This window comes from Rutidosis leptorrhynchoides, unplaced genomic scaffold (assembly GCF_046630445.1).
Source record: "Rutidosis leptorrhynchoides isolate AG116_Rl617_1_P2 unplaced genomic scaffold, CSIRO_AGI_Rlap_v1 contig182, whole genome shotgun sequence".
Taxonomy (NCBI): Eukaryota; Viridiplantae; Streptophyta; class Magnoliopsida; order Asterales; family Asteraceae; genus Rutidosis; species Rutidosis leptorrhynchoides.
In genome coordinates, this window is record NW_027266432.1 from 12,652 (window position 1) to 38,513 (window position 25,862).

The window sequence follows — 25,862 nt, forward strand, 5'->3', positions numbered from 1 at the left end:
AAACATCATATTTAATTTAAAAAATATTTCTTTAACAATAATGTTGTCAATACATTTGATTAATTATAATATGTAAAAAAAATCAAGACATCATGAAAGAAAATACACAGAAAATATCATTTTATAAAAACTACAGAAATCATTATTAATAAAAGAAAAGGAGAAAAATATTATATGTATATAAAGGCGAACCAATAATTTTCCATGTTTTATTAAATTTTGATGGCATTCATATTTCAACAAAAAACATGGGTAGCCAAGTATATATACTGCCTTGTGAAACAATGGCAGATAAAAGTTTAACGATACATAATTTAGAAATTAAGACCGGTGAGAATAGCCATACCCATAAGCTTCCTCATCTGTTCGTTCCTAGCACCAATAAGAGTCATTGAGAATAAGGACATACAATTTCTCAATTGGAAAGGAGCGTTCCAAAAAGCGCTCAACGTTTTCTCAAAATCTCTTCGATTCAGATAAATAGAGGCTAATTGGAACGTTCCTAGTGTCTGAAAATATCCATATACACATTGCATTAGAAGGTAATGTTGCTTGTCGTCTGGTTCTCGTCGAGCGAGCGTACCTACAAAATTCAAGTTGTCGCTTGCGTTATTCTTGGCTTGATCTATTGTTATCCGAGCAAGACCGACAATATCTGTTGATGGCGACTTCATGTTCTCGTGAAATACTTTGTAGCAAAATCCGTAATCTTCGGTGCTACGACAAATTTTATTGATAAGCTCATCTGTTTGGGGATCGCCTAAAACTGGGATAAGAAATAGGAGAGTGATCAGTAGTAATGGTAGAAGAAGGATGTTATAATTAGGTTTAAGAATTGCCATGGATATGGTTTGGATATTGTGATGCATGTTGATTTTAATTTAGATCAGAAACCTTGAATTCTTTTATGTGATGACCTGCATATGTTATGTAACTTATATACACAAATTTCCTTTGATTTTTATTTATTTTTAAAGAAAATATTAATAATGAGATTCTTTTTTACTTTCAGCCTAAGAATTATATATATATATATATGTAATGAATTACATATATGGTATTGTTTGATGTGTATATGTAATTAGAGGTATGGGGTTACTCTTTTTTACTAAATATGCAGTTACTTCTTGTTTAAAAAAGATTTACCAGAAAATCTGTAATTTTTAAGTAAGAAAATCTGTAATGGAATTCATGCTGACCATATATATGATTTGAAGATAATGATTAACCTCAGAAAAAACAAAATGTTGGGATAATGATCTACTTTAAAAAAAAAAATACGAAGTTGGGATAATGCTACACATCATACTTTCTAAAAGTTTTAATTTATCTTAAAGATTATATTACTCCCAGTCAACTCTACATAAGTCGGATATAAATGAGATAATTTTTATTTTAGAATGAAATCAGAAACAAATAAAACTATATATATAGCAGCAAAATCTGAAATTTTTTTGTTCGCTAGAGATTTTATTAATGTAACTCTACGAACAACATAACAAATTCTCCTTTGATTTGTTATATATTTGTCAAATTGAGTCCACATTTTCATGGTAGAGCGAGTAAATTAAGTTTCGTGTTGCATTGATGATCTTGATGATGAACTGGTCTTATATTAATACATATTTACAAGCTAAACTGTTATTTGCAAAAATAGCTAACGTGAACGTTGTTGGGTACATTAATTATGGCGTTGCATTTACATCATTTATGTAACTTTTCCGATTTTCAAAACTTAAATTTGTCGTTAATTTTTTTTTCCTCATCTTTTGGGGAATGATTAACGGATTTATTTAAAAGTTAGAAAATAGCCTCATGTGAATCAGGAGTGGTTATTCGAAAACTTTCATCCCGAAAATTGATGGTCGATTTTTTATAAACGCAATTCTTAAAATTATATAGGTTGAGAAAAACTACCTTTGTGTAGTCTAAATTTATAAAAGAAATAATAATAAATAGCCCCAAGTACCAAGCCCCCAACTAACTCAAACCCTAGCTAGAATGCAATCAACAACTTCATTCAAGTTGGTCTCTATCAAATTACGTTATTTGAATCAGGGGCGTTGGATGATGAATTATGAAATACTGCTTAATTACCTGTTGCCCAAAGCAATCTTAGGATTATGACTACGGCTAATGTTACATTTATAATATATGTTTGATGAACTGGCAATCAGAGTTTTACTATCATCTCAATTTTATGTTTCATAAGAATAATTTCTTCTCGGAATGCCTCATTTCCATCCGAAAGAAACTTATCATACTACCCCCTTTAACATAACATCGACGCCAAAGACAAGTTTCTCAATTTGACCAGAACACCACGATCGCTCAGCGACATGGCCGCTCTTCAAGTGGGTAATTAACTAGCCAGTTTGGTCAGCCACCAACATATGGAGCAAGGCATCATGAAATTCATTACAACATATTTAGATCAAAAAGCATAAATTCTCACAAGACACATTAACAATTCTTCCACTCCACATTGACCAGTGGATAATAATTGTACCCCATGATTTTCATTCATATTATGTGTACTCACATAAAAAAGAAACAAATGTGCATGGTATAATTAAACATTGTACAGACTTTCAAAGAAGTAGAAATACGAAGAAAAATCATCTGAAATAACCATCCATATTTTCCTTGTGTTTGAGCTTTAGTCAAGATGCCTTGGGCACGTCGTTCAGTCAATTCCATCTCCTTTGCCTTCATGTCATGGTATAAAGTACCGATTTGATGCTTCCTCTTGTGAAGTTTAGACGGCTTTCCCTTCGAAGAAACAGGCTACAGAAAGAAAGAAAACCTGAATAAAACAAACCAGATATAAAACAAATATGTATAAAGGGATTGTCGAGATAAAAAATAACCTCAAACAAAAAATGTACAGCAAGCAGGCTATAACACTCATCACGATTTTTAATGAGCATGGGAAAACATATGACATGAAAAAGCATCAGATACTAATGTTGACACTTGCATTTCCATGCAAAAGCAATGACAAAACATGAACTTCTAACAATGCATGGTCAACCAACCTTAAGGCCGCATAATGGATAGATGACAACTTAATTACATTTACGCTTACTTAAACCCATATACGCCCACTTAAACTATGAATCAACCCGATTAGAAAGAAAAGAGAAATCATCCGCTAGAAAAGTAGTAGTAAAGTTTGACAGCCCACAGCAAACTAACAATTTCTATCAATGTGCCTTAACCTTGAGGGACCAAAATCCGCTGGTGCTTAGAGAAGGTTGAACTTATCCAGTTATCCTATTAATTAAGTCTCAAGCTTGTCAGGGACTCCTTCAGGATATCTTTTTCCTCCCTTCTGCTAAAGTTGGGCAAAAAGTAAAATAGTAGTTGCGATGATCAGGATCCTTCTCTCCCCATTCGATGGCACTCGCTTTAGGAAAAATCGACTACAATTTAAATTTCTATTAAAAAGTAATGTGCTCTGTATGAGCATTAGTCGGAAAAACTTAATTGAGAAAATTCAATCTCCGTGTAAGTTTTTTGACGAGAAAATTCAATACTCCGAACCAAATCTGAAAAACTTAATTGAGAGTCGTCATCACAGAAGGCATAGACATTTTTCGCACCTTTTTGACGCCAAGCTCAGTTTAGCATCTGGAAAGACTGAATCAATCCCGATCTTGAGAGTTTGGATCTATACGATTCATTTATTCGTAGAGACAGAAAATGCATTAAAACATCTGTGTTAATATAATAGGTGTTTCTAATCTATACAGTGTTGTTTTTAATTTGTTAACAAAAATGCTGTCCGTTTAATGCTCGAATTATTATTATCCGATTACAAGAGAGATGAAGAGTGCTCAACCTATTAACCTTCAGATACAGAGAATTACAAATTCAAAGAATTTCATATCAAGAGACTATCATATACTGGGAAAACAAATGAGTGTCGATCACGCCATCGTCCTTAGCTTCATCGGTCTAACACATTTTAAATTTAGATGCTAAAAATCAAAGCCTCTCTGGTGAACTCAAAGACCATAGTTACTAGTATATTATTAATATCCTTTAAAATGGCAAAACCACCGCCATAAAAGTAAGTAGATCGACTATAAAATATAATTGAGATTTTAGGAATTAAGGTAATATTATTGTCAGGTATAAATAAATTTTATTTTGTTGTTATTTTAGGAACAAGGGCATAATAAATGCCTACTCACTATCTGTAGTGTTATTCGCGGAACAAAATACTTAACTCTCTAGAATGTAGTCCACTTGCTGTGGCAAAATGACAAAAATGCCTTTAAAATATGGACATGTGAGGGATATTTTGGGAAAAAGCTTACGTGTTTTTATGTGTAACAAACGCGTGTCACGCATTGAGAGAACACTTTGTGTTGGTCTCTCCTTTATAAGCTAAAACGATTATAATAACTAATCCCATATAGTATTAATGCATAATAAATCAGTCTAATGGACGGGTCTAATGACTAGTTTTTATAGACAATATGAACAACTTTTTGATTTGTTCCAATTTTAGATTTGTTCTAATTTTAGATTTTGTTGTCGAGTCGAAATCAGACACGTAGATTTTTATTGATGAATTAAAATTTGACACATAATTTTTTCTATTTATTATTTAAAAACATATTCATAAACAAGTACAATACACAATTTTTTTTCGAACTTTCCAATTAATTACACTCTTATTCATAATCAAAATCTCAATATATTCTATTTTCATGATCTCATTATTTCTAATTAAAATAATATATATATAAATATATAGCTATAATATTTCTATAGTCCGAGCTTTTTAATCTTTAATATTCTGAGTTACATTTTTGTTTAACATGATTTTAAAATATAATTCTAGCTCATATATAATATAACATTCTTAAATATATATATATAAGAATTTTTATTTTAAACAATATATCTAGTTAAATAAATTTTATTATCGATTCAAAATTCGACAAATTTTTTTTATTGACGAATTAAAATTTGATACATAAATTTATTTATCAAAAAATATTTCTAATTAAATTATGATGCACTATTGTTTCCTAATCTATTTATCAAAATCTTTTCATGTCCTATTTTCTTATACTCATTCTTACTAATTGAAATAAACATCCATATAAATAAATCATATATTATTTTAGAATTAAATTTTTAATTCATTTTTTTAACTAAATTATATAGTTATATTTCCGTCTAACATACATGACCTCATACTAGTGTAATCAACAACAACAGTAATACGTAGCCTCGTTCATTGAAGTTGGACTTTGATCACATTACATTATGTGAATGACATTACCATATGTTGCCCTAAGTGATTTTAGGATTATGCCTATGTTATATATTAACCATTGGATCCGGCCGTTGAATAATTATTATGCATAATAATTATTTAATTATATATTAAAAAATTTATGATAATAAAATATATATATATAAATAAGATGTTGTAAATAAAATTAATACATATATATATTTATTTAGTTTGTTGTACAATATTAGTGCTTAGAATTATGGTTTAACTTAAAGTTTAAAAGTTAAATTAATATTTAAAATAAATATAATTAAAATGAAGATTATCACATGTAATTTTAATTCGATAATAAAAATAACATGATGAGAACTATATTTTCCTATTTTATACACAAAATTTATTCTTTACATATCAAGCTCTCACAATCATCAACCGACATTAACTGGCCACAGCCAACACCAACCATCATTATTATTGTGTTTTATGTAGTTGTTGTTTAAAAATATTTTAATTATTTACGTTTAATAAAAATATTTTAATAAAAAATACACTTTCTTTATGATATTTAAAAAAAAATCAAAATTGTAAGTATTGTACGGAGGGAGTATTAATCGAATTCAACCGAATAATATGAATCCCAATCTGAGAGATTTGGATCTATCTATTAGACTTTTTTTTATCGTCAACCCTTTTTTTTTCTTCCTTCTATAATATTATATATATATATATATATATTTGGAAGTTTAGGTCGATCCATGATTAAATTCGATTAAGATCAATCAAGTTGACCGTGTTATTCGAGTTTTGATCTAGTCCATCAAGTTTTGACTCAAATTTATCAATTTTGTTGACTTTGTTCGTTTAAATTTTGTTGCCATTAATTAAAAAAAAAAAAAAAAAAGTTATTTGACTCGGTATAAAGTAATTAATTTATTTTTATTTATTTTTTGACTTCAAAAAAGATAATAAGTTAAAAATATCATTTCTAATCTCAAAAAGAATATCATTCCTTTATTAAAATACATATCAACGATTATAGAATATCTTCTTTTTTTTCCACAACAACGCAAAACAAAGTGCAGTCGATTAACTTCAGCTCAAAATTTATGGTTTGTGTTTCCGGAAGATTGTGTTCAAGAATGAATATTACATATTACCACCACCTGCTAATTCATATTTTTTTAATTTTTTGTATACATTTAAAAAAATATATATTTAGTTAATATTGATAAATATATATATTTTATTGAATGTATTTAAAAGAATTCAAAAATCATGTATTAACAGACTGAAATAATATTTTTTATGATTAATTAAGCTAATATATAATTTCTTTTTTGGCTAAAATACTTATTTTGAGACTGAAAAAAAACGTGACTGATCAGAGGGGATGGAAGTACTGTCTTTAATGAATCAACGGTATAAAATATGGTATAAATATTCTTCATTTGCACATTCTTTAAAAGATCATCTTGTATTATAAAATCATTTTATAATAAACTACAGAAATCTTATTAATACAAGAAAAGGGGGGAAATTAAAGATATATATAAAGGCAACCAATAATTTTCCATGTTTTATTAACATTTGATGGCATTCATATTTCAACAAAAAAGCATGGCTAGCCAAGTAAATATACTGCCTTGTGAAACAATGGCAAATAAATGCTTAACGATACATAATTTAGAAATTAAAAACAATGAGAATAGTCATGCCCATAAGCTTCCTCATCTGTTCGTTCCTAGCATCAATAGGAGGAGTCTTTGATTTTTTCATATAAATATTTTTTAAAATTTTTTTAAACTAAGCAAAACATCATATTTAATTTAAAAAATATTTCTTTAACAATAATGTTCTCAATACACTTGATTAATTATAACATGTCAAAAAAATCAAAACATCATGAAAGAAAATACACAAGGAATATCATTTTATAACAAACTACGGAAATCATTATTAATAAAAGAAAAGGAGAAAAATATTATATGTATATAAAGGCGAACCAATAATTTTCCATGTTTTATTAAATTTTGATGGCATTCATATTTCAACAAAAAGCATGGGTAGCCAAGTATATATACTGCCTTGTGAAACAATGGCAGATAAAAGTTTAACGATACATAATTTAGAAATTAAGACCGGTGAGAATAGCCATACCCATAAGCTTCCTCATCTGTTCGTTCCTAGCACCAATAGGAGTCATTGAGAATAAGGACGTATAATTTCTCAATTGGAAAGGAGCGTTCCAAAAAGCGCTCAACGTTTGCTTAAAATCTCTTCGATTCAGATAATCAGAGGCTAATTGGAATGTTCCTAGTGCCTGATCATATCCATATATACATTGCATTAGAAGGTACCATTTCTTCTCGTCTTTTTCCTGTCGAACGAGCTTGCCAACAAAATACAAGTTGTTGCTTGCGTTATTCGTGGCTTCATCTATTGTTATCCGAGCAAGACCAACAATGTGTGTTGATGGCGACTTCATGTTCTCGTGAAATATTTTGTAGCAAAATTCGTAATCTTCGGTGCTACGACAAATTTTATTGATAAGCTCATCTGTTTGGGGATTACCTAAAATTGGGATAAGAAATAGGAGAGTGATCAGTAGTAATGGTAGAAGAAGGATGTTATAATTAGGTTTAAGAATTGCCATGGACATGGTTTGGATATTGTGATGTATGTGTTGGATTAGATCATCTGGAGGAATTTGAAATTGTTGAAGGAAACCTAGCTGCAACAAAGAAAAAGAAGAAGAAAGCAAAAGACAACAATGATTTGTAGAAGAAGAAACAAAACTTGAAGAAGAAGAAAGCTATAAAAAGGAAGATGATCTCGACTAATCTGATCTTGAAGATGATCTTGAAGCAGATTTTGAAGATTTTGAAGGTGGAAGAATCAAAACAATGCATTGGAAAGCTGAACAGGGAAGAAGAAAATGGATTCTGTAGAAAGGACGAAACTGCACATCGTAAAAACATCAGGGACCTTGGAGAAAACAAAGACGGCACTCCACCGGCGAATTTGCGAAGGTCAGGCAACTGTGGAACAGACTCAGAGAAGTGTCGGGAGCAACGACATACCCTCAATTTCCTCGCAAATTAGCCATTCGGAAAAAACCCAATTTGGTTAGGGTTCTATCTTTATTGTTCATGTCTGAATTTCAATTTCCACAGTAATGATTAAGATTACTTAAATTGGCAATATGGGTAGGTTCGTTTTAGTTGCTATGAAGCAATTTGTAAGCTTAATTTGGTCTGACATGGTCTGGAATCTATAATGTGTGCTCGAATTGGTAACTATGAACTGGAATTGGAGATTTTCATTACAAGTTGTTGCAACTGGTTTTGTTGATCCGAAATCGTTAAGGGAATGTTCATTGATGATGTTTGAATGTTAAACTTGGAATTCTAAAACTTGTTTGAAGATCACATTGGCGGGTTGCTCTATTTTTTCCGATTTAGTCAAGTTTGCATCAAAATCATTTTTAGAAGGTTTTTTTTGTCAAGTTAAGCTTTGTTCAACTTAGTAGAAGTATGTTGAAGATAATCAAATGTTGTTGTGTGATTGATCAAGCCTAGAACAGAAGTCAAGCAAAAAGTCAACAAAAATTGTGCTTTTATCGATTTGGAGAAGACGATGATTCTGCTGTAATTTTTGCTTCTAATACAGCGTTACCGACTCGTAAACGTGTTGTGAATTATTCTAAGGTAAAAATACAAGCTGAGGTCACGAGAAGATTCGAAGAAGAGATCGTGTAAAAAGTAAACCATTTCTAAGTTTTTCGCTTTCTGATTTTGATTTTATGGTTTTGCAGAAAATCTAGCTTGTAATTCATTTTCCATGTCAGTTTAGGGTAAAAATTTGGACGCCTATATAAAGGCTTGTAATCGTCTCTTTTATTTAGAATGGTATGAAGTATTGAAATCGTCATTTTCATCTTATTTTCTCAGTTTCAAAAGCCATGATTGCATTAGTTGAGTGAGCATTACATTTCCGATTACCCAAATTAGATTTCTAAGTTCTAAACACTTTAGATACCCAAATTAGTCAAAACATACATATTTATTTAATGTCTTGATTTATATTAAATGCTGTTTTTAGACAAATAATATGGAATGTAGGGAGTACAAGCTAAACTGTTAGTTGCAAAAATAGCTAACGTGAACGTTGTTGGGTACATTACTTACGGAGTTGCATTTTACATCATTTACGTAACGGATTTACTTGAAAGATGAAAATAGCCCTAAGTGCCAAGTCCCCACCTAACTCAAACCCTAGCTAGAATAGAAGCAATCAACAACTTCATTCAAATTGGGCGTTGGATGATGAATTATGAAATAATGCTTAATTACCTGTTGCCCAAAGCAATCGTAGGATTATGACTATGGCTAATGTTACGTTTATAATATATGTTTGATGAACTGGCAATCAGAGTTTTACTATCATCTCAATTTTATGTTTCATAAGAAAGAAATTTATCATACTACCCCCCTAACATAAGACTAGTTTTTCAATTTGACCAGAACATCATGATCGTGACATGTCCGTTCTTCAAGCGGACAACTAACTAGCCAGTTTGGTCAGCAACACATGGAACGAGGCATCATGAAATTCATCACAACATATGTAGCTCAAGAATGATAAATTCTCACAAGACACATTAACAATTCTTCCACTCCACGTTGACCAGTGGATAATATTTTTCATTCATATTATGTGTACTAACATAAAAAATAAAAATAAAAAACAAAAACAAATGTGCTAGGTATTAATTAAAAATTGTACAAAACTTTCAAAGTAGAAATACGAAGCAAAATCATCGGAAATCACCATCCATATTTTCCTTGTGTTTGAGCTTTAGTCAAGAAGCCTTTGGCACGTCGTTCAGTCAATTCCATCTCCTTTGCCTTCATGTCATGGTATAAAGTACCGATTTGATGCTTCCTCTTGTGAAGTTTAGACGGCTTTCCCTTTGAGGAAACAGGCTACAGAAAGAAAGAAAGAAAGAGAACCCAAATAAATACAAACCAGATACTCCGTATAAACAAATATGTATCATCGGATTGTCGAGATAAAAAATAACCTTAAACCAAAAATGTACAGCAAGCAGGCAATAACACTCATCGCAATTTTTAATGAGCATGGGAAAACATATGACATGAAAAAGCATCAGATACTAATGTTGACACTTGCATTTCCATGCAAAAGCAATGACAAAACATGAACTTCTAACAATGCATGGTCAACCAACCTTAAGGCCGCATAATGGATAGATGACAACTAACTTAATTACATTTACGCTTACTTAAACCCATATACGCCCACTTAAACTATGAATCAACCTGATTAGAAAGAAAAGAAAAATCATCCGCTACAAAAGTAGTAGTAAAGTTTGACAGCCCACAGCAAACTAACAGTTTCTATCAATTTGCCTTGACCTTGAGGGACCAAAATCCGCTGGTGCTAAGAGAAGGTTAAACTTATCCTATTAATTAGGTCTCAAGCTTGTCAGGGACTCATTCAGGATATCTTTTTCCTTCCTTCTGCTAAAGGTGGGCAAAAAGTAAAATAGTAGCTGCATTATCACAAGCCTTCTCTCCCCATTCGATGGAACTCGCTTTAGGAAAAATCGACTACAATTTAAATTTCTATTAAAAAGTAATGTGCTCTGTTTGAGCATTTGTCGAGTTATAATAGGATACTAGTGTGATAAGGAATTAGGAATGCTTGATAAGTCCTATTAGGAGCTGTGGGATTGGGTCCTATATCCGACTGCTAGTGAGGTACAAATTCTAGTACTTTTATTTGAAGCCTTATCCTTGATAATAGATTAGAAGAAGAACATCACTGAGACGCAAATAGGAATTTTGGAGTACTCAATAGTGCTAGCTGCTAGGAGCATATAAATGGACATATGATTGTTCAGTACTTTCACAGTTAAGATCATTCAGTTGTGCCAAGTTAGAGAGGGGTTGACATTAAATACTTCAAGCCCAAAAAAGCAAACAAACTACTTGGTATAAGATGCTGACCATATGGCTTACTTACCGACATCCAAGGAAGAACAAACAATTTGTGAATAATGGTTAAATGCAAGGTAAAGGCTGTAATACAAAGAAGTTAAAGAGGCTTAATGACATTATGACATAGTACCTGATAAGAAGGGCCAAATGCTATTCCAGTTGTCTTGGACTGATCTTCCCGAGGACGGTTCTTCATCAATTCATCCTGCCGAACCTCAACTATGTTTACATTATCCGGAATCTCATTCCTACCCCTTTTCCCATTCCCTCTCATAGCACTATCAATTACTCCAGCCGATCCACCACCCCAAGTATTCCCATCATAATGAGCATAGCCCGCATTAAAGCTCTCATGATGATAACTCTGATTATAATTCGAAGCATCATCACCGCCACTCACATTTTGATCATAAGCTTGATAGCTAGCATAATCTACATAAGCCCCTTCTTCTGTGGCTACCGACTCTTTTGCAGCATATTGTTCATTAGCATAATTTGTATAACTAGTATCGTAGTTTACAGAATCATTCGCAATCTTATTATTATTAGTATTGATCGGTTCTGACTCAACTGGATTTGACAGCGCAGACGGTTCCGTCTCAATTACCGATCTCCGGCCCGATCCCAACGCCGGCTTAACACCCAGAGTGGACGAATTTCGGGGCGCAGGAATGCTGGATAGGAAGGACATGACGGAAGGAGGTTGTGCTAGAAACTCGGCATCTCTTCGCTTCTTCCTCTCAAGTTCTTGTTTTTCGTCTTCGTCGTCTTCGAAATCAGCTGGTTTGTTAGCAGGGACGAGAATTGGGGGTGTGAATTGAACAACCCTTTTGGGTTTGGAGACCGATTGAGATTCGGGTTGAGGGATAGAAGAGAGAATAGATGTTGGTTTTGTTGAATCTTTATCATCGATGATTGCAGTTTTGGGCCGAGGGAGAGAAGAGAAGAGGGACGAAACCTTAGAAGAAGCTGTAAATTGACGTTGTGGAGATGGTGATTGTTGTTGCCGAGGGTGGTGATCGTCGTCGTCTTCGTCGGAGGAAGCGTAGCTGGAGAGCAAAGATTCCATTGTTTATTAGGTCGGAGAAGAAAACCTCTATTCTATAGTAGTGTAAAATCGATTTTATTTTCTCTTTCCGCGCCTGATAAAATAATACAGTATAAACTTGGGTAAATTACAAAACCCCTTTCAATTTCTTGTTTTTTGATGGATAACCCCTCTCAATTTTAGCAGACTCTACTTTTACCCCTTACATTTCATAAGTAGTATATATGATGTGTTACTATGGACCGGAATGAACTAGATAAATATGTCGAACTTCGTGTACATAGTTTTTTTTTCCTATACCTCGAATGAATTCTTATGAGTTGAAATTCAACGCAACTCATTTTCTTTTCGCATTTCTATATGGGTTGTGGTGGATTGACTTATGATAAAAATCTTCATACAACAATTGCCAATGACTATCCTATCGAGATTTGTCGGAGCTGACAATACTGGATGGGTCAAATTGCGATGGGGACAGAATGAAAGCTATGATTCTCGACTGTATTGATGCGAGGAATCAGCACGCGAATTAGTCGGAATGAGTTTAGTAATTTCTTCCAAGTGAACAGCGTCAATACCGTAGCCAATCTTCGTTGTGCGTGCTATGGAATTGACGGGGACTGCTTGGTCGTTCACATGGAAATGATGTCTATTCCGACTGAGGGGCTGGGGTTGGTAGGAGAATGGCTTATCACGGAGTTCCATTTCTGGTTCTGTCAGCTGCCACAATCAGTCTATGTGCAATGTTTTCCGGCATAGAGTTCTCAGATAAATTTGTTCAGTACTAAATGAGCAAAATAAGCCTGGCCTGATTTCTCCCCAAGGATATTTCTATTGTGAGGAGATTGGAAGCTAGAGTTTACCTTTCTCTTCAAGTCAATTGCTCAACGGTTTAGACCAAATTACATCAAGTGGAATCATAAATATTCATCGAGTGTAAGAGATAGTACTGGGCGATAATTCAATCTCCCTGTAAGTTTTTTGACGAGAAAATTCAATACTCCAAACCAAATCGGAAAACCTTAATTGAGAGTCGTCATCACAGACAGCATAGACATTTTTCGCACCTTTTTGACGCCAAGCTCCGTTTAGCATCTGGAAAAACTCTGAATCAATTCCGATCTTGAGAATTTGAATCTAGACGATTCATTTATTCGTAGAGACAGAAAATGCATTAAAACATCTGTGTTAATATAATAGGTGTTGCTAATCTATCCAGAGTTGTTTTTAATTTATTTTTTTTATGAATGAGTTGTTTTTAATTTGTTAACAAAAATGCTGTCCGTTTAATGCTGGAATTATTATTATCCAATTACAAAGAGAGCTAAAGAGTGCTCAACCTATTAACCTTCAGATACAGAGAACTACAAATTCAAAGAATTTCGTATCAAGAGACGATCATTTACAGGGAAAACAAATGAGTGTCGATCACGCCATCGCCATCGTCCTTAGCTTCATCGATTTAACACATTTTAAATTTAGATGCTAAAAATCAAAGTCTCTCTGGTGGCCTCAAAGACCATAGTTACTCCTAATAATGATTTCCCAATTAGTGCAAAATTGCACCTAATAAATATTGCTCCTAGCAATTACTATAACTCATAGTAATACAAAGGAGAAAAAAAAAAATTCAATTGAAAAAACATACATTCTTCACTTAGTCATTACTACTATAATGTCCACTACATATTTGATATAAGCTGAAACCACAAGGCTTAATTGGTTCACAAAGTATCAAATGCAAGCATCATACAGTAGTAAACTAGTCATTTAGATTATTAAAAGTATTATTAAACCGAAATACTAACTGCATGCCTTTCAGTTTTCAGTATCAGTACCAAATCAAAATGCTTTTGGCATTAATTTTGACACCCTACAACAAAACAAATAGCCTAATAAGATCTGGCAATGACAAGTCTATTTGTAAGGAAGCAAAACTATTCTACAGACCTATTACGGCCTGAAAACCCTAATAAAATCTGGCATACCTCTAATGTCAATAAAACCTTATTCAGCAGCTTATGTGAGGAGTACACACAGTCCAAGTCTCTGCCTTTCGTTCAAATCTTTCTCCACTTTTAAACTAATTCCTTCGTCTCACTATTTCTGCTGCCCAGGATTTGCCCAGTTCAGTTTGGAACTTCCCTACATACAAATTAAAGAGCAGTATAAGCATTGTCTTAAATTAATTGAGAAATGCATGCCACGTAGTGATACATGTAGAAATAAAAGTTTAAGAAAGTATTTAGAGGAAAAATACACTCAAGGCACTAAACACATTCAAGCACTACCATCCACGGTTTATAAACTTTACCATCTAAATCGATCAGGAAATTGACAAAGAATATCACAAGATTTAAACATACATACAAATGCAGCAATTCACTAAGTTCATGTAAATTGTAATAAACTGCACAGATGAAAAGTAAGGTTTTTAAGAAACCTGAATGAATATAAATACAGAATAATCGGTTCCATATAAATTTAGTAAACTCAATTCATCAAATGACAGAATCAAATTAATGAAAACCTCGTAAGGAAAGTGTAAAACTGGAACATGTTATAAAGCAATTACAAAAAACCTTACCAGCTGTAGACTGGAAAAACTCATCCAAATCCTTCCCTTGGTCTGCATAGTGAAACAATTCCAACGGTGATATTAATAAAAAATGCACTACGCTATAAAATTAAGTCATACTGGGTAACTTTTAAAACAAATGCACCTAACTAAAACCCATATATCTCTGGCAATTTTGTTAAAGTGCCACGATGTTGGGACCATAATGCAAATTACACGAGCATAACTTTAGTAACTAAAGCTTGACTGGTTACAGGGATGGCACAAGGTGCATGAAAACCTGATGTACAATGAATTGGAAAAAATTGCAATATCCTTTCTCAAACCATCTCTAAACACAACTTTAATATTTTAATAGTATTTTGTAACTTCCTGAGAACAATCCGACATGCGAAGACGTGATCCCTAAAGAATTATCTGGTCCGGCATCTTAGCAACAACATCTCACATCAATGCTTTCTAGTTCATTTTATTTATTTATTTATCTATTTATTTATATCCTATTACTCAGTGTTTTTGGACAAAATACACATCGCTACATGCATCAGAATGGGAGCAACGCTCACACACTAACAAAGTGCATCCTCCTTCTGCAGCAGGAGTACATAATTGTATAAGAACAAAAGAAACATTGGTTCCTCTTCACCAGGAAAACACAGAACCCATCACAGACTATTTCTGTGACAAACAGCTTCTTATTTGTTCTTCTCACATGGTTCATATAAACATTCTAACCTAGAGGGGATTCTGTATAGCCTTACAACAGTAGAGAAGAGAACTACTGTATGAAGAGAAAGCTCACCAGTCTCATACTCCAAGGCTTGAAGTATCATCTCCACCTAGATGGAAACAAAATTCAACACCAGTTTATTTATGGGGAGGAAATTTCAGTTGCCTCAAAGAGCATTAAACATTCCCTTCAAATTTGGGGTGATCAATAAACAACTTTAAAGTCAACAAAACAATAAACACCTTGTCAAAATCCTTGACAACCTTGGCCTCTGGTGAAGAATTTTCCTCATATTCCATCCATAAGTCAGCTATCTCTTTGGCTGTAATTCACGATTAAGCAACCTGCTTACGCAAACGGAAAAACTATAACAAAAGAGCAGGCAGGCACGGCAGGACAGATGTGATTACCTCTTGACCCGTCACCCAGCAATTTGCACATTTGATCTAATGCATCACGCTCTCTTCGACTCTTCTCTTCTTTTGGGACCCCATCTGAGGGGGTTATGTCCCCAACAATGGCTGATCAAGCAAGAATAACACCTGTCAATACTCTAATCCAAACAATACTAACAAGAACAGAACCTTTTCAATCGAAGAATTAATTTGGAGCTAATCTTAATTCAATCGAATCCGTTGTCAGTGTGATGAAATAATTTACCTTCAGCAATGTCATGAACAATTGCCATTTTCACACACCTGAAGAACCAGAAACACGCAAGTTAACCAAATGCAAGCATATGTAGCGTAAATGAATAAAGTATGGGAATCTGTAAGAAAGGAAATCAAACTTGTCTCGATCGACGCCTGGGATATCACTCATGATAAGAGCCATCAATCCCATTCGATACATATGATCCGCTATCGACTCTGGACCTTTGACATCCCTCTTTACCCATCCAGCTCTCTTTGTTGTCTGATCAACCAACAACTACTCAAATTCAACAATTCGTCTAAAACAATAATAATTTCCGATTACATTCATAACTAGCCATAAAGAAAAATGACCTTGAGGCGGTGACATAAAGACAGGAAATCGATAGCGGAGGAAGAAGAAGATGATGAGTTGGCGACGGAGGCGGAAGATGGAGGTTGCGGGGAGTTGGCCGCCGCCATACGGAGGTGGGAATTAGGGCGGGAAGAAGCGAATCTGAGGTGTTGTAGGGTTGAAATACGGAAAGAAGGAAATAAGAATAGCAGTGATGAGGATGATGATTTAGTTTGCAGCAACACTCTCATTCTACTTCCCATTTTCTTTCTTTCTCCAGTTTCCTTCTACACTACAAATACTTTCTTTTTCTTCTTTTACAAGTGTTTTTTTTTTTTATCTTAAAAAAAAAGTGTTTTTTTTTAAATTACTTTTTTATTTATGCATATAACACTTTTAAACATAAAAATTCTTTTGGAAAATAGATTTTTAAGCAAAAGTAAATGTTTCGTCCCCATATTTAATTTAAAAAATTCATTCCATTGTTTGAATTTTGGTATATAGTCATACATTTAAATCGTTGATGTGTTTTTCAACCAATGATATAATGAAATGTGTATAATACAGTTTATATTTGAAAAATTTAATGAAGGAGTAGTTAAATTTCTCCCTTGTAGATTGTACATGGCATCGTTTTTGTCTCAATTTTTGTGCTATGGATGTCGATTGGAAGAGTGTTTATCCATCTCTAAAGTAGGTAGTGGAGATAGAGTTGGATCTTATATGGAGGCGAAGGAAGTCGAGAAAAGTTCTCGATTGGAATGATTTTCTCGTCTAAGTTTAACCCGAGTGCTTTGATCAGATCTACCATGATGAGGTCGTGAAGGATGAAGAAGAATTTGGATGTAAGGGAGGTTGGAGAGAGTATCTTCATCTTTACGTTTGAGGAGAAGAAGGGCCATGATAAGGCATTTGCATATGGTTCTTGGAGCTTTGGGGGCTCATTTATGATGTTGAAGGAATTCGATAGGTCGATGAATCCGAATCAAGTTGAGTTTGACAAACAACAATTTATTGGGTTAATGTGATATTTCTCTTGAGATATAAGAAAGTGTCAAAATTAGCGGCCAATGGTCTCCGATAATTTTCTCTTAAAAGATTGTATGAGCGAGTGTTTGGTGTGCAAGAATGAGGGGGAACTAGGATTCAAGAGATGCAATTTCAAAAGACATATTTTTTATTTTATTTTTATGCATAACTTGTAATGTCATTGGTATAAATAGATATGAAACATGAAATTACATAGGATGATAGTTAAGTACAACAGGCACTTAAGGGAAACCAAACCAGGACAATATATTCAAGTAAAGATACTGAAGCAGCTATTGGACCTGCAATTGTTTCATCAATTTATCGTAATAGAAAATCAACTCGTATCAATCAATCCAATTTGTTAAATAAATAGTATAGCCGCTAAATCGATAGATCGAGGATTCTGCCGTTCCGCCAGCAATGCAAACTATGGCGCAAAATGAGTTTAGTCCTTGGAAAGATTTCTCAAGCTTTACTAAACCCTATCTAGCTCGAATATTTGTGTGGGAAAATGACGTCCAAATCTGAAGATAACAATCCCAAATAGATACGAATAAGCCCGAATAAGAAATTGAAAGAAAAGACAAGGATGAACTATAGAACGCATGCATACAATACAGAGTCGTAAAACGATCTTCATAGAAGTACCAAAAGTTCCACACCAACTTGAAAACTACAACATAATGTTGAAATCGTAAAAACCATAAACTAAAACTATCAATAATGTTAAACACCCTACTACCCCATACCATAATGACATGAAAATAAGATTCAACTATATTGATTAAGTATAAGATTAACGACAATTTCACGGCTGCAAAGAAATTGTCAATAAAGAACCAATCGAACAAGAGAACCATTGATCACATCATTAAGCACATAAATAATAGGGTGAGTAAAAATTAAGAAAAACAACCTGACTAAGAACTCCACACCACCTCCTCCAAAATCCATAAGGCCAAAAAACCATCACCTCCTTAAACCACAAATATTCATTCTAAAAGACCCTCGAACTCACCAATCGGAAGAGTTGTTGTCGATAACAGTTGCTAGCAAACACCACCACATATCTCATGGATCACTCAAAAGGCCGGGTGAAGAATTGAGGTAGTTGCAAATGGTATGTGGAGGAAAAAACGGAGTCAAACAGCAAACCAAAACATCTGGATCGCATTGAGGCCCGATAGAGGCAAGAACCGTCGAAATACACCTCCTCCCAACTATCTAAAGGAAGAACATTGAATCATGCTTAAATCATGAAGATATGTAATTTAATTAGTATTTTTTCTATAATTAAGTAAGTAATATATAATTATTTATTGCATCTTTTGGCACCAAAATATACCCTATATAATATTCAACTATCTTAATATGTCTAGCATGAATTTTTTATTGAAAATATATATAATTTGGCTTAACAATCCAATGATGACAAATCAATTTTTTTTTAACGATAAATTTGAAGTTATTAAATATTTAACGATTTTGTACAAACTTGTTGGGAAAAAAAATCGTCCGGTAATTTTTTAGGTAACGAAAATGCATTTATCTCCGCCTTAAAACCCTTGTCTCGCTGCTACTTTTTGACTTTCATATCTGATTAGTAATACTAATGTCGTCTAATTGATGTTGAAATAGACCATTAGTAAAGAAATATATATATCAGAATTCAAAGTATCTGCTGAGCTGAATGGTTTGTTGACAGATGACGAAAATGTACTCAAATGTATGAGGAATTAGTCAAAATGTAAAAGTGTTTTAGCTTAAATAATTGAACTTGTCAGTGTCTTTAAGTCTTTAACGTAACAGGCCTTGTATTATATTTACTTATATATATTTTAATAAAAAAAGAATTATACTATACACAAAGAAAAGAAAGTGGTCCAGAAGAAAGCTTTAAATACGTATACTGTCAATTAATTGTCTCATCTTCTGTACTCATCATCGCTTCCATTCATTCATTCACGGTCCAAACAAACAACAAATAACCCTAAACCCTTCCATCAATCACACACACATACACATTCTCTCTCTAAAACCTTTCTTCTTCATTCTCCAGACACAGAGCAGACTAGCAGAGAGAGGGAGGTGGGCCGTGTCTGTATTATACAGTGTTGTTTGTTTGTTTCGCTGCCACAGCTCATAGCCCATTTGCCCTTATCTCAAAGGATCTTTTCTCCTTTTACCTATCCTCGTGAGGGATCTTTTGAGTTTCCTTTTTGGTAAAGACTTTTCTCACTTATTGGGCAAAACAAATTCAATTTAATGGAGTATCTCTCTGCATATCCATTCTTCTATCTGGGTTTTTGTGATTGCTGAAATTGTATAATTAGATAAAATTGATTCGTCTCCTCTAAAAAAAGGAATCACTTTTTTCAATGTTTGTTTCTTAATCTGGCATTATAAGGTATGTGCTGCTTTCACATGGTTTTGCTTTTTGGCATTTTCTCATTTTTATAATCCCTCTAGATTTTCCTTCTTTCAGGTGTTTCGAGATTTTGCTCTCCTATTTTTTGCACATGGGAACAAAAAAGTCGGTTTTTTGGAGCCATCATCGATTCGGGTAACACAATTTCCTGTCCAATTCTGCAAATTTCAGGTTGAGCTGAGTTTTTAATTTCAATTCCAAAATGTCTTGTGTGTTTCGAGCTCCTTGTACTGAGTGGTAAATTTTTTAGCTCAATCATCAAATCAAACCGCAAAGTTTCCTCCTTGATATTGTAATCTCATCTGGGTTTCATTCAAAATCCATTCTTTTTGAAGGAAATCTGTTAAATTCTCAAAAAATGACTTCTTACTTGAGTGGAGGAAGAACCTATGCTCTAGATTTAGACCTGGTCAAACCTCCTTCCTCCTCAACCTCTACGACTATAACCTCTTCACCATCATCGACTCTCTCTGATTCCAGCAACTCCCCACTTACTATATTGTCTACTAGAAAGCCTAGAGCCCCACGAAAACGCCCCAACCAAACTTATAATGAAGCTGCTGCTCTTCTCTCCACTGCCTATCCTAACCTCTTCTTCACAAAACACCTCCCAAAGAAGAACTTGATCGGTAAAACATTTACCAGACAGCCATCCCTGATTCATGACTCTTCTGTGTTTGTGGATGATTCCGAAAATTTGCTGTTACCTTTTAGAATTGTTGAAAGTTCGAGTTTTTTTGCTGCATCATCAGCCAAACCTGGTAAGACCAAGCTCACATTTTTACTCCAAATCTGAAAAGACATGTGAAAGTAATGGTGGTGAGATAGATTCTCACCAGCAGTCTGTGAAATTTGGTTGTTATGGCGACAATGAGGCTCTGGAATCTCTCGAAGAAGATTTCGATGCGGATTCGATTCTTGACGAAGAAATTGAAGAAGTGGTAGGGATTGATAGCATAATGGGGAAACTCAGTGTGTCTAACATTGATGAATCTAGTCGTGATGTTCAAAACCAAATGCATAATGATTCCTGGTATGAGAATCCAATGGGATTGAGAAATGGGGTAAGAGCTTTCAGAAATCTTGATGGTGGGAATTGGTGGAACTTTCCCATTGTTGATATGCTTCAAGTCTCTCCTAGACTGAACACGACCACCACAAATAGCAAAACCAAGGTCTCAGGGTCAAATCGTGGAGATAAAAAGAAAAAGAAGTTAGAGAAGAAAGAAGTTGCTGAAGAAGAGTGTCCTGTAATAATCCCAAAGTCTAAATTCCAGGGGTTACTACTGAAACTGAATTATGATGATGTTTTGAAAACGTGGTCAGGCCGTGACTCTCCTTTTCCGGATGATGGTCCAGGTTCCTTGGACGAAGAACCAGCTAGAGCAATCTCTGGGAAGTCCAAGTCCAGGAAAAAGAAACTAGACTCCAACTCTGTTGTAAAATAACCTTCAAGACTTGTAAACTAGCTAAACTTTCTGTTACCTTTTAAAGAAGTTTAGTTTACTAACTTCACTGCTTCGTTAAAATGTATATGTTTCCGTTTTAGCTCTGGAACAACAATATTGTGAAAGTAACATAAAAATAAGCCAGCAATTTTTCCTTGGTTCATCTATTCTTTGCGAAATCCTAGTTACATTTTGGTTCATCTGTGAACAGGCAATATTACCGATCTAGATGTTCTATGTTACATTAACCTTATATAATTTCTATAATGGCATTCACTTCTAGCAACATGAGGTCAAAGGGGAGAACGGAAAAGATGCTTGCAATTTATCTTGCCAGAGAAAAAGAAGAAAACACATAAAAAGTGAAGTAAACTTCAACATTAAGGGTTGATTATTCTGAACTTCAAAAAAAAAAAAGGGTTGATTATTCTGTGGTTTATGTGAGACACACTAACAGAGATCACAACTTTGTTAGATCTCTTCATGATCACTACTATAAAATAACTATATTATCATGCTTTTTCCCTCAACTCTGCAATAGGGACATATACTACAACACCTTCCTGTAAACTCTTTTTGGATTTCTTAGATCTAGCTGTTAGTGTCCTAGATATTGCCTGCTGCATACCTTCTAGCCTAAACTTAGCCCTACAAAGTCTTTCCATGGCGGCCTCAGCCTCGTCTTCCGGTGATTCGTCTCGATCAACCACCTTCTCCTTTTTCTTCTTCTCCTTTTTCAACTTTACTTTAGGTGGCTTCTTCAAACTTGCATCATCGCTTAACTTGGTACCAACCTGAAAAAATGAGAAAATGAATGAAAAAATTCACAAGGGCCAATTTCAGATATTATATAAGGACCAATATTAAATTTCTTCTATAATACAGGGACAAACTGGAATGCCAGTATCCCTTTTAGAGCCAGATATACCTTGTTGCTATTTGCAGCTAATGCTGCTGTTATGTGCTGATTTTTCTTCAACTTGGTAGTTAACGTATTAGAGTCGTTGCTTTGACCATTTGTTTCCAGCTCTTTTTCATTAACTTCCAATAGCACAGCATTACCGCTTCTTTTCTCCAAATGCTCTGATCCAGGATCCTCGGATATTCTACTATTAGTAGAACTTGGAAGTTCTGCTCCTCCTGTCTGTTGTCAAGATTAACAAAAATACATATCAGTAAATCAGAGGATGAACATGAATAGATAGATTTTAAAGCACTACGTGTCGCAGAAGCTACCTTTCTGATTTTCAGAGCCATATAACGAGAATTCTTGAACCATTTGTTAACCTGAAAATCACCAGCACGAAGCAAGTGGTAGAAAAATAGAGTCATTATACAACTACTATTCCATGGAACCAAAATTATTGACAACCACCATATTGCTCTAAAACCATTACCTTCTCAGGTTGAAGGCCGAGCTCTTTTGAAAGATTCTCCCTCACAATGCGAGAAGGTAGTTCATTTTCAGCAAACACTTGACGGAGCTTCTGTTACAGTTCATGGATAAGATTTAGATTCAATCAAAGTGATAATAGATTGAAACAAAAGCCCCTTTCAAGTAAAGATAGAATTTCATGCTACCTCAACAGCATGGGGCGGTATTCTGGAAAATGGCTTTCTTGTTTTGTGGTCGGAAGAGACGTTCTTTTTCCTTTCATTCTTCGCAACATTTTGGGTTTTTTTCTCAGTATCAAACAGAGTTACGATGGTGCTCACAGCATCTGACTCCTTTTCTCTCCTATTTTTCTTAACTGGACCCCAGTCCTCATCTTCACTAATTTGCTCGGGGGCAACACCATCCTTGCCAAACATTTCCTACAAGAAAGAAAATATTGTAAAAACAACAGATGACAAACATGATCCTATTTGTCAAAGAACGAAACCATGTAGGCAATAACATCCTTCCGAGAAATAGAAAGATAACTCACATCATATAACTTGTTATAGTCAACTGCTCTTCGTTGCCTCCGACCATGTATAATTTCCCCATCACTATTCTCACTGCTATTGACTGAGTGGTTTCTGTAGCTCGTCCCAGATCCCGAATACATGTTAGTATTGGACGACCAACTCAAGCTAGTCGAACCACTATCAGATGCATCGTCCTCGTCGTCATCAGTTACTGCACCACTGATGCTGCAATTATTTGCTTTCTTTTCTGGATTATAATCAACATCTGCAGAATCATCAGAAGGCCAGTCTTCTTCTGTATTCAAATAAGAATTCCCACCCTCAGGGAGTGCTGCTTCTTCTTTAAAAATATCCTGTCCATCACAAATTCGAGAGCCTAAGCTGTAAAACACAATTCAAACTGCAAAAGAAATATGTCTTATACTACAAGAATGAAAGAATCATACCTGCCAACTACAGTCATCTGTGTAGCATGTCCCAATATGAGCATTCATCTTATCTATTATTTCCATCTTACAGTCGCAAAATTTACAAAACCATCCTTCATCTTCCGGGGGTACTGGGAAGTAATAATTCATTGTTACGAACTTTTAACGATGCCGACGGATATATAACCCGGTAGGAAAAGAGTAAAAGACAAGAAAGTATATATTACGTACTATTTTCAGTCTCCAATGGAGGATCAAGACACTTTTGGTGGAAAGCACGATTACATGTCCCATCACAAAGAATTATGTCATTGTCAGGAAATGCTTCACGAAGCTTACACTTTGCACAAAATATCTACAAGTAAACATATCATTGGTCAAAGTAAAGTAAAAAAATAAACTGTAAATTGATTAAACTATGTAAGGTTCCTCTTCACTACACAAATACACAGAGAAGTTATAATTCTCAAATGACATGATGGAATCATTGATAAAAGCTAAAACTTTGGTTTAAGATAAATTTCCCATCATTTACCTGAGTGGGCAATGAGTTTACCTGCTCGTGGTGAACAGATCCATCAGGAGAAATGACAGAACCTTCCATGCTTCCAGCAGAACTGAGAGATTCCAACTGGCGAATAGCATCACGTAACCCAAGTTTGCACTCCAGGATCTGCTTCTTGGCTCGTTGCAGCTCCTTCTCAGGTTTAATTTTTTCTCGGCTGCAAATTTTTTCCACAATGATTGATGATGTGCTTCTCAATTCGTCAAAAGTCTGAACTGAGAACTCAAAAGAAAAACCTTTCTTACCTCTGACCTTTCCAACCATCTGCCGAGTAGGCATCAATAAGATTCTGCTGTAGTTTCATTTTAATCAAAAGGTATCGTGTTCTCCTCTGCAAGCGGGAAGCGTCATCAAGAACCGGCTTTTGTGTTTTTCTCTTCTTTCTTTTTCTTACTTTTCTTGTCTCAACATCACCATCTACATTTTTTGTGTTCACCTCAGAATCATCGACAGTCGACTTTTTGCATCGGTGTTTAGAGGATGCTCGCTTCATGGAAGATTTTGTCTCGAGCGCTTTGTGTACGATTTTTCTACTTACCGATTTCCGATTGGTCGACTCATTTTTAGTTCTCTTGCTAGAAGAGTCGGTTACTTTTCCCTTGGACAAGATTGATCCTATTGTTTTAAAATTAGATTTTGAATTTGGTTTACCTTTCTTTAACTTGAATGATGAAATTAGATCTGATTCATTCTCTGTCTTTGAGAAAGAAGCATTTTTCTCCCCGGTACCAGGCATAACGATTTCTGTAATTAGACTGAAAATTCAGATCAAATGAACACTGAGACACCAAATTAAATGCATTTAATGTCCTTCCAGCGTAAAGAACGGAACTTTATATGGAAGCCTTTAATATTATGCTACAAACAAACGCGTAGTCAGACTATAAGGCCAAAATGCTACATCAAACTAAGTGATCTCACATCATACAATCAATACGCTTCCTTTTATGTTGAACATTTTCTAAATGATTAACACGATCTTGATTGTGGTCAGACAGCGACTAGAAAACACCTAGCATAGACCAACAGGAAAATAAATGCGACACAAGGAATCTCCTCTAAAGGCCAGAGTTGCCTAACATTTGAAGAAAAGTAGCCACAAACAATTCAACATGAAAGGTCTCTCTCTCTTTTTTTGTATAAATATCAATGAGTAATTCAATAAGGTGACAAAAGAATGAATCTTTGATCAAGATCAATTAGACAGCAGAGGCAAATTTCAAATTGACAAGTAATTACAACAAAAGATGGAATATTTAAGAAGACCCAACAGAGAAATCAAGCTAATAATCCCATTTCAAAGACTATAATTCACAAGTATTTGTTCAAAGTACACAACAAAGAACACGAGATACAGAGAGAGAGAACAACTGACCTGACCTGAAACTGATAGTCAGACAAGGAGCGAGAAAGTGAACTTTGATCCT

At 34.2% G+C, this 25,862-nt stretch overlaps 6 protein-coding genes across 6 annotated transcripts; 1 reads left to right on the forward strand and 5 right to left on the reverse strand.

Moving 5' to 3' along the window:
- Nucleotides 1-314: 314 nt before the first annotated feature.
- LOC139881677 (cell wall / vacuolar inhibitor of fructosidase 2-like) lies at nt 315-842 on the reverse strand. Its single transcript, XM_071866115.1, has one exon. It carries the CDS (start codon nt 840-842, stop codon nt 315-317), a length of 528 nt encoding a protein of 175 aa, XP_071722216.1.
- A 6,540-nt stretch (nt 843-7,382) lies between these two features.
- Nucleotides 7,383-7,916, reverse strand: LOC139881678 (cell wall / vacuolar inhibitor of fructosidase 2-like). The gene has a single exon (XM_071866116.1). The coding sequence runs from the start codon at nt 7,914-7,916 to the stop codon at nt 7,383-7,385; it is 534 nt and encodes a 177-aa protein (XP_071722217.1).
- Nucleotides 7,917-10,083: 2,167 nt separating this feature from the next.
- LOC139881679 (uncharacterized) lies at nt 10,084-12,349 on the reverse strand. The gene is made up of 2 exons (XM_071866117.1): nt 11,411-12,349; nt 10,084-10,242 (listed from the first exon to the last, which is right to left on the reverse strand). Exons 1-2 carry the CDS (start codon nt 12,347-12,349, stop codon nt 10,084-10,086), a joined length of 1,098 nt encoding a protein of 365 aa, XP_071722218.1.
- A 2,062-nt stretch (nt 12,350-14,411) lies between these two features.
- LOC139881680 (uncharacterized) lies at nt 14,412-16,886 on the reverse strand. The gene is made up of 8 exons (XM_071866118.1): nt 16,644-16,886; nt 16,427-16,551; nt 16,297-16,334; nt 16,047-16,157; nt 15,879-15,958; nt 15,709-15,745; nt 14,916-14,957; nt 14,412-14,473 (listed from the first exon to the last, which is right to left on the reverse strand). Exons 1-8 carry the CDS (start codon nt 16,884-16,886, stop codon nt 14,412-14,414), a joined length of 738 nt encoding a protein of 245 aa, XP_071722219.1.
- A 3,555-nt stretch (nt 16,887-20,441) lies between these two features.
- Nucleotides 20,442-21,531, forward strand: LOC139881681 (protein CHLOROPLAST IMPORT APPARATUS 2-like). The gene is made up of 2 exons (XM_071866119.1): nt 20,442-20,844; nt 20,912-21,531. Exons 1-2 carry the CDS (start codon nt 20,442-20,444, stop codon nt 21,529-21,531), a joined length of 1,023 nt encoding a protein of 340 aa, XP_071722220.1.
- A 512-nt stretch (nt 21,532-22,043) lies between these two features.
- On the reverse strand, nt 22,044-25,171 carry LOC139881682 (pathogenesis-related homeodomain protein). The gene is made up of 10 exons (XM_071866120.1): nt 24,681-25,171; nt 24,427-24,592; nt 24,102-24,225; nt 23,889-24,001; nt 23,460-23,795; nt 23,113-23,346; nt 22,929-23,018; nt 22,768-22,818; nt 22,415-22,675; nt 22,044-22,325 (listed from the first exon to the last, which is right to left on the reverse strand). Exons 1-10 carry the CDS (start codon nt 25,169-25,171, stop codon nt 22,044-22,046), a joined length of 2,148 nt encoding a protein of 715 aa, XP_071722221.1.
- Nucleotides 25,172-25,862: the final 691 nt, after the last annotated feature.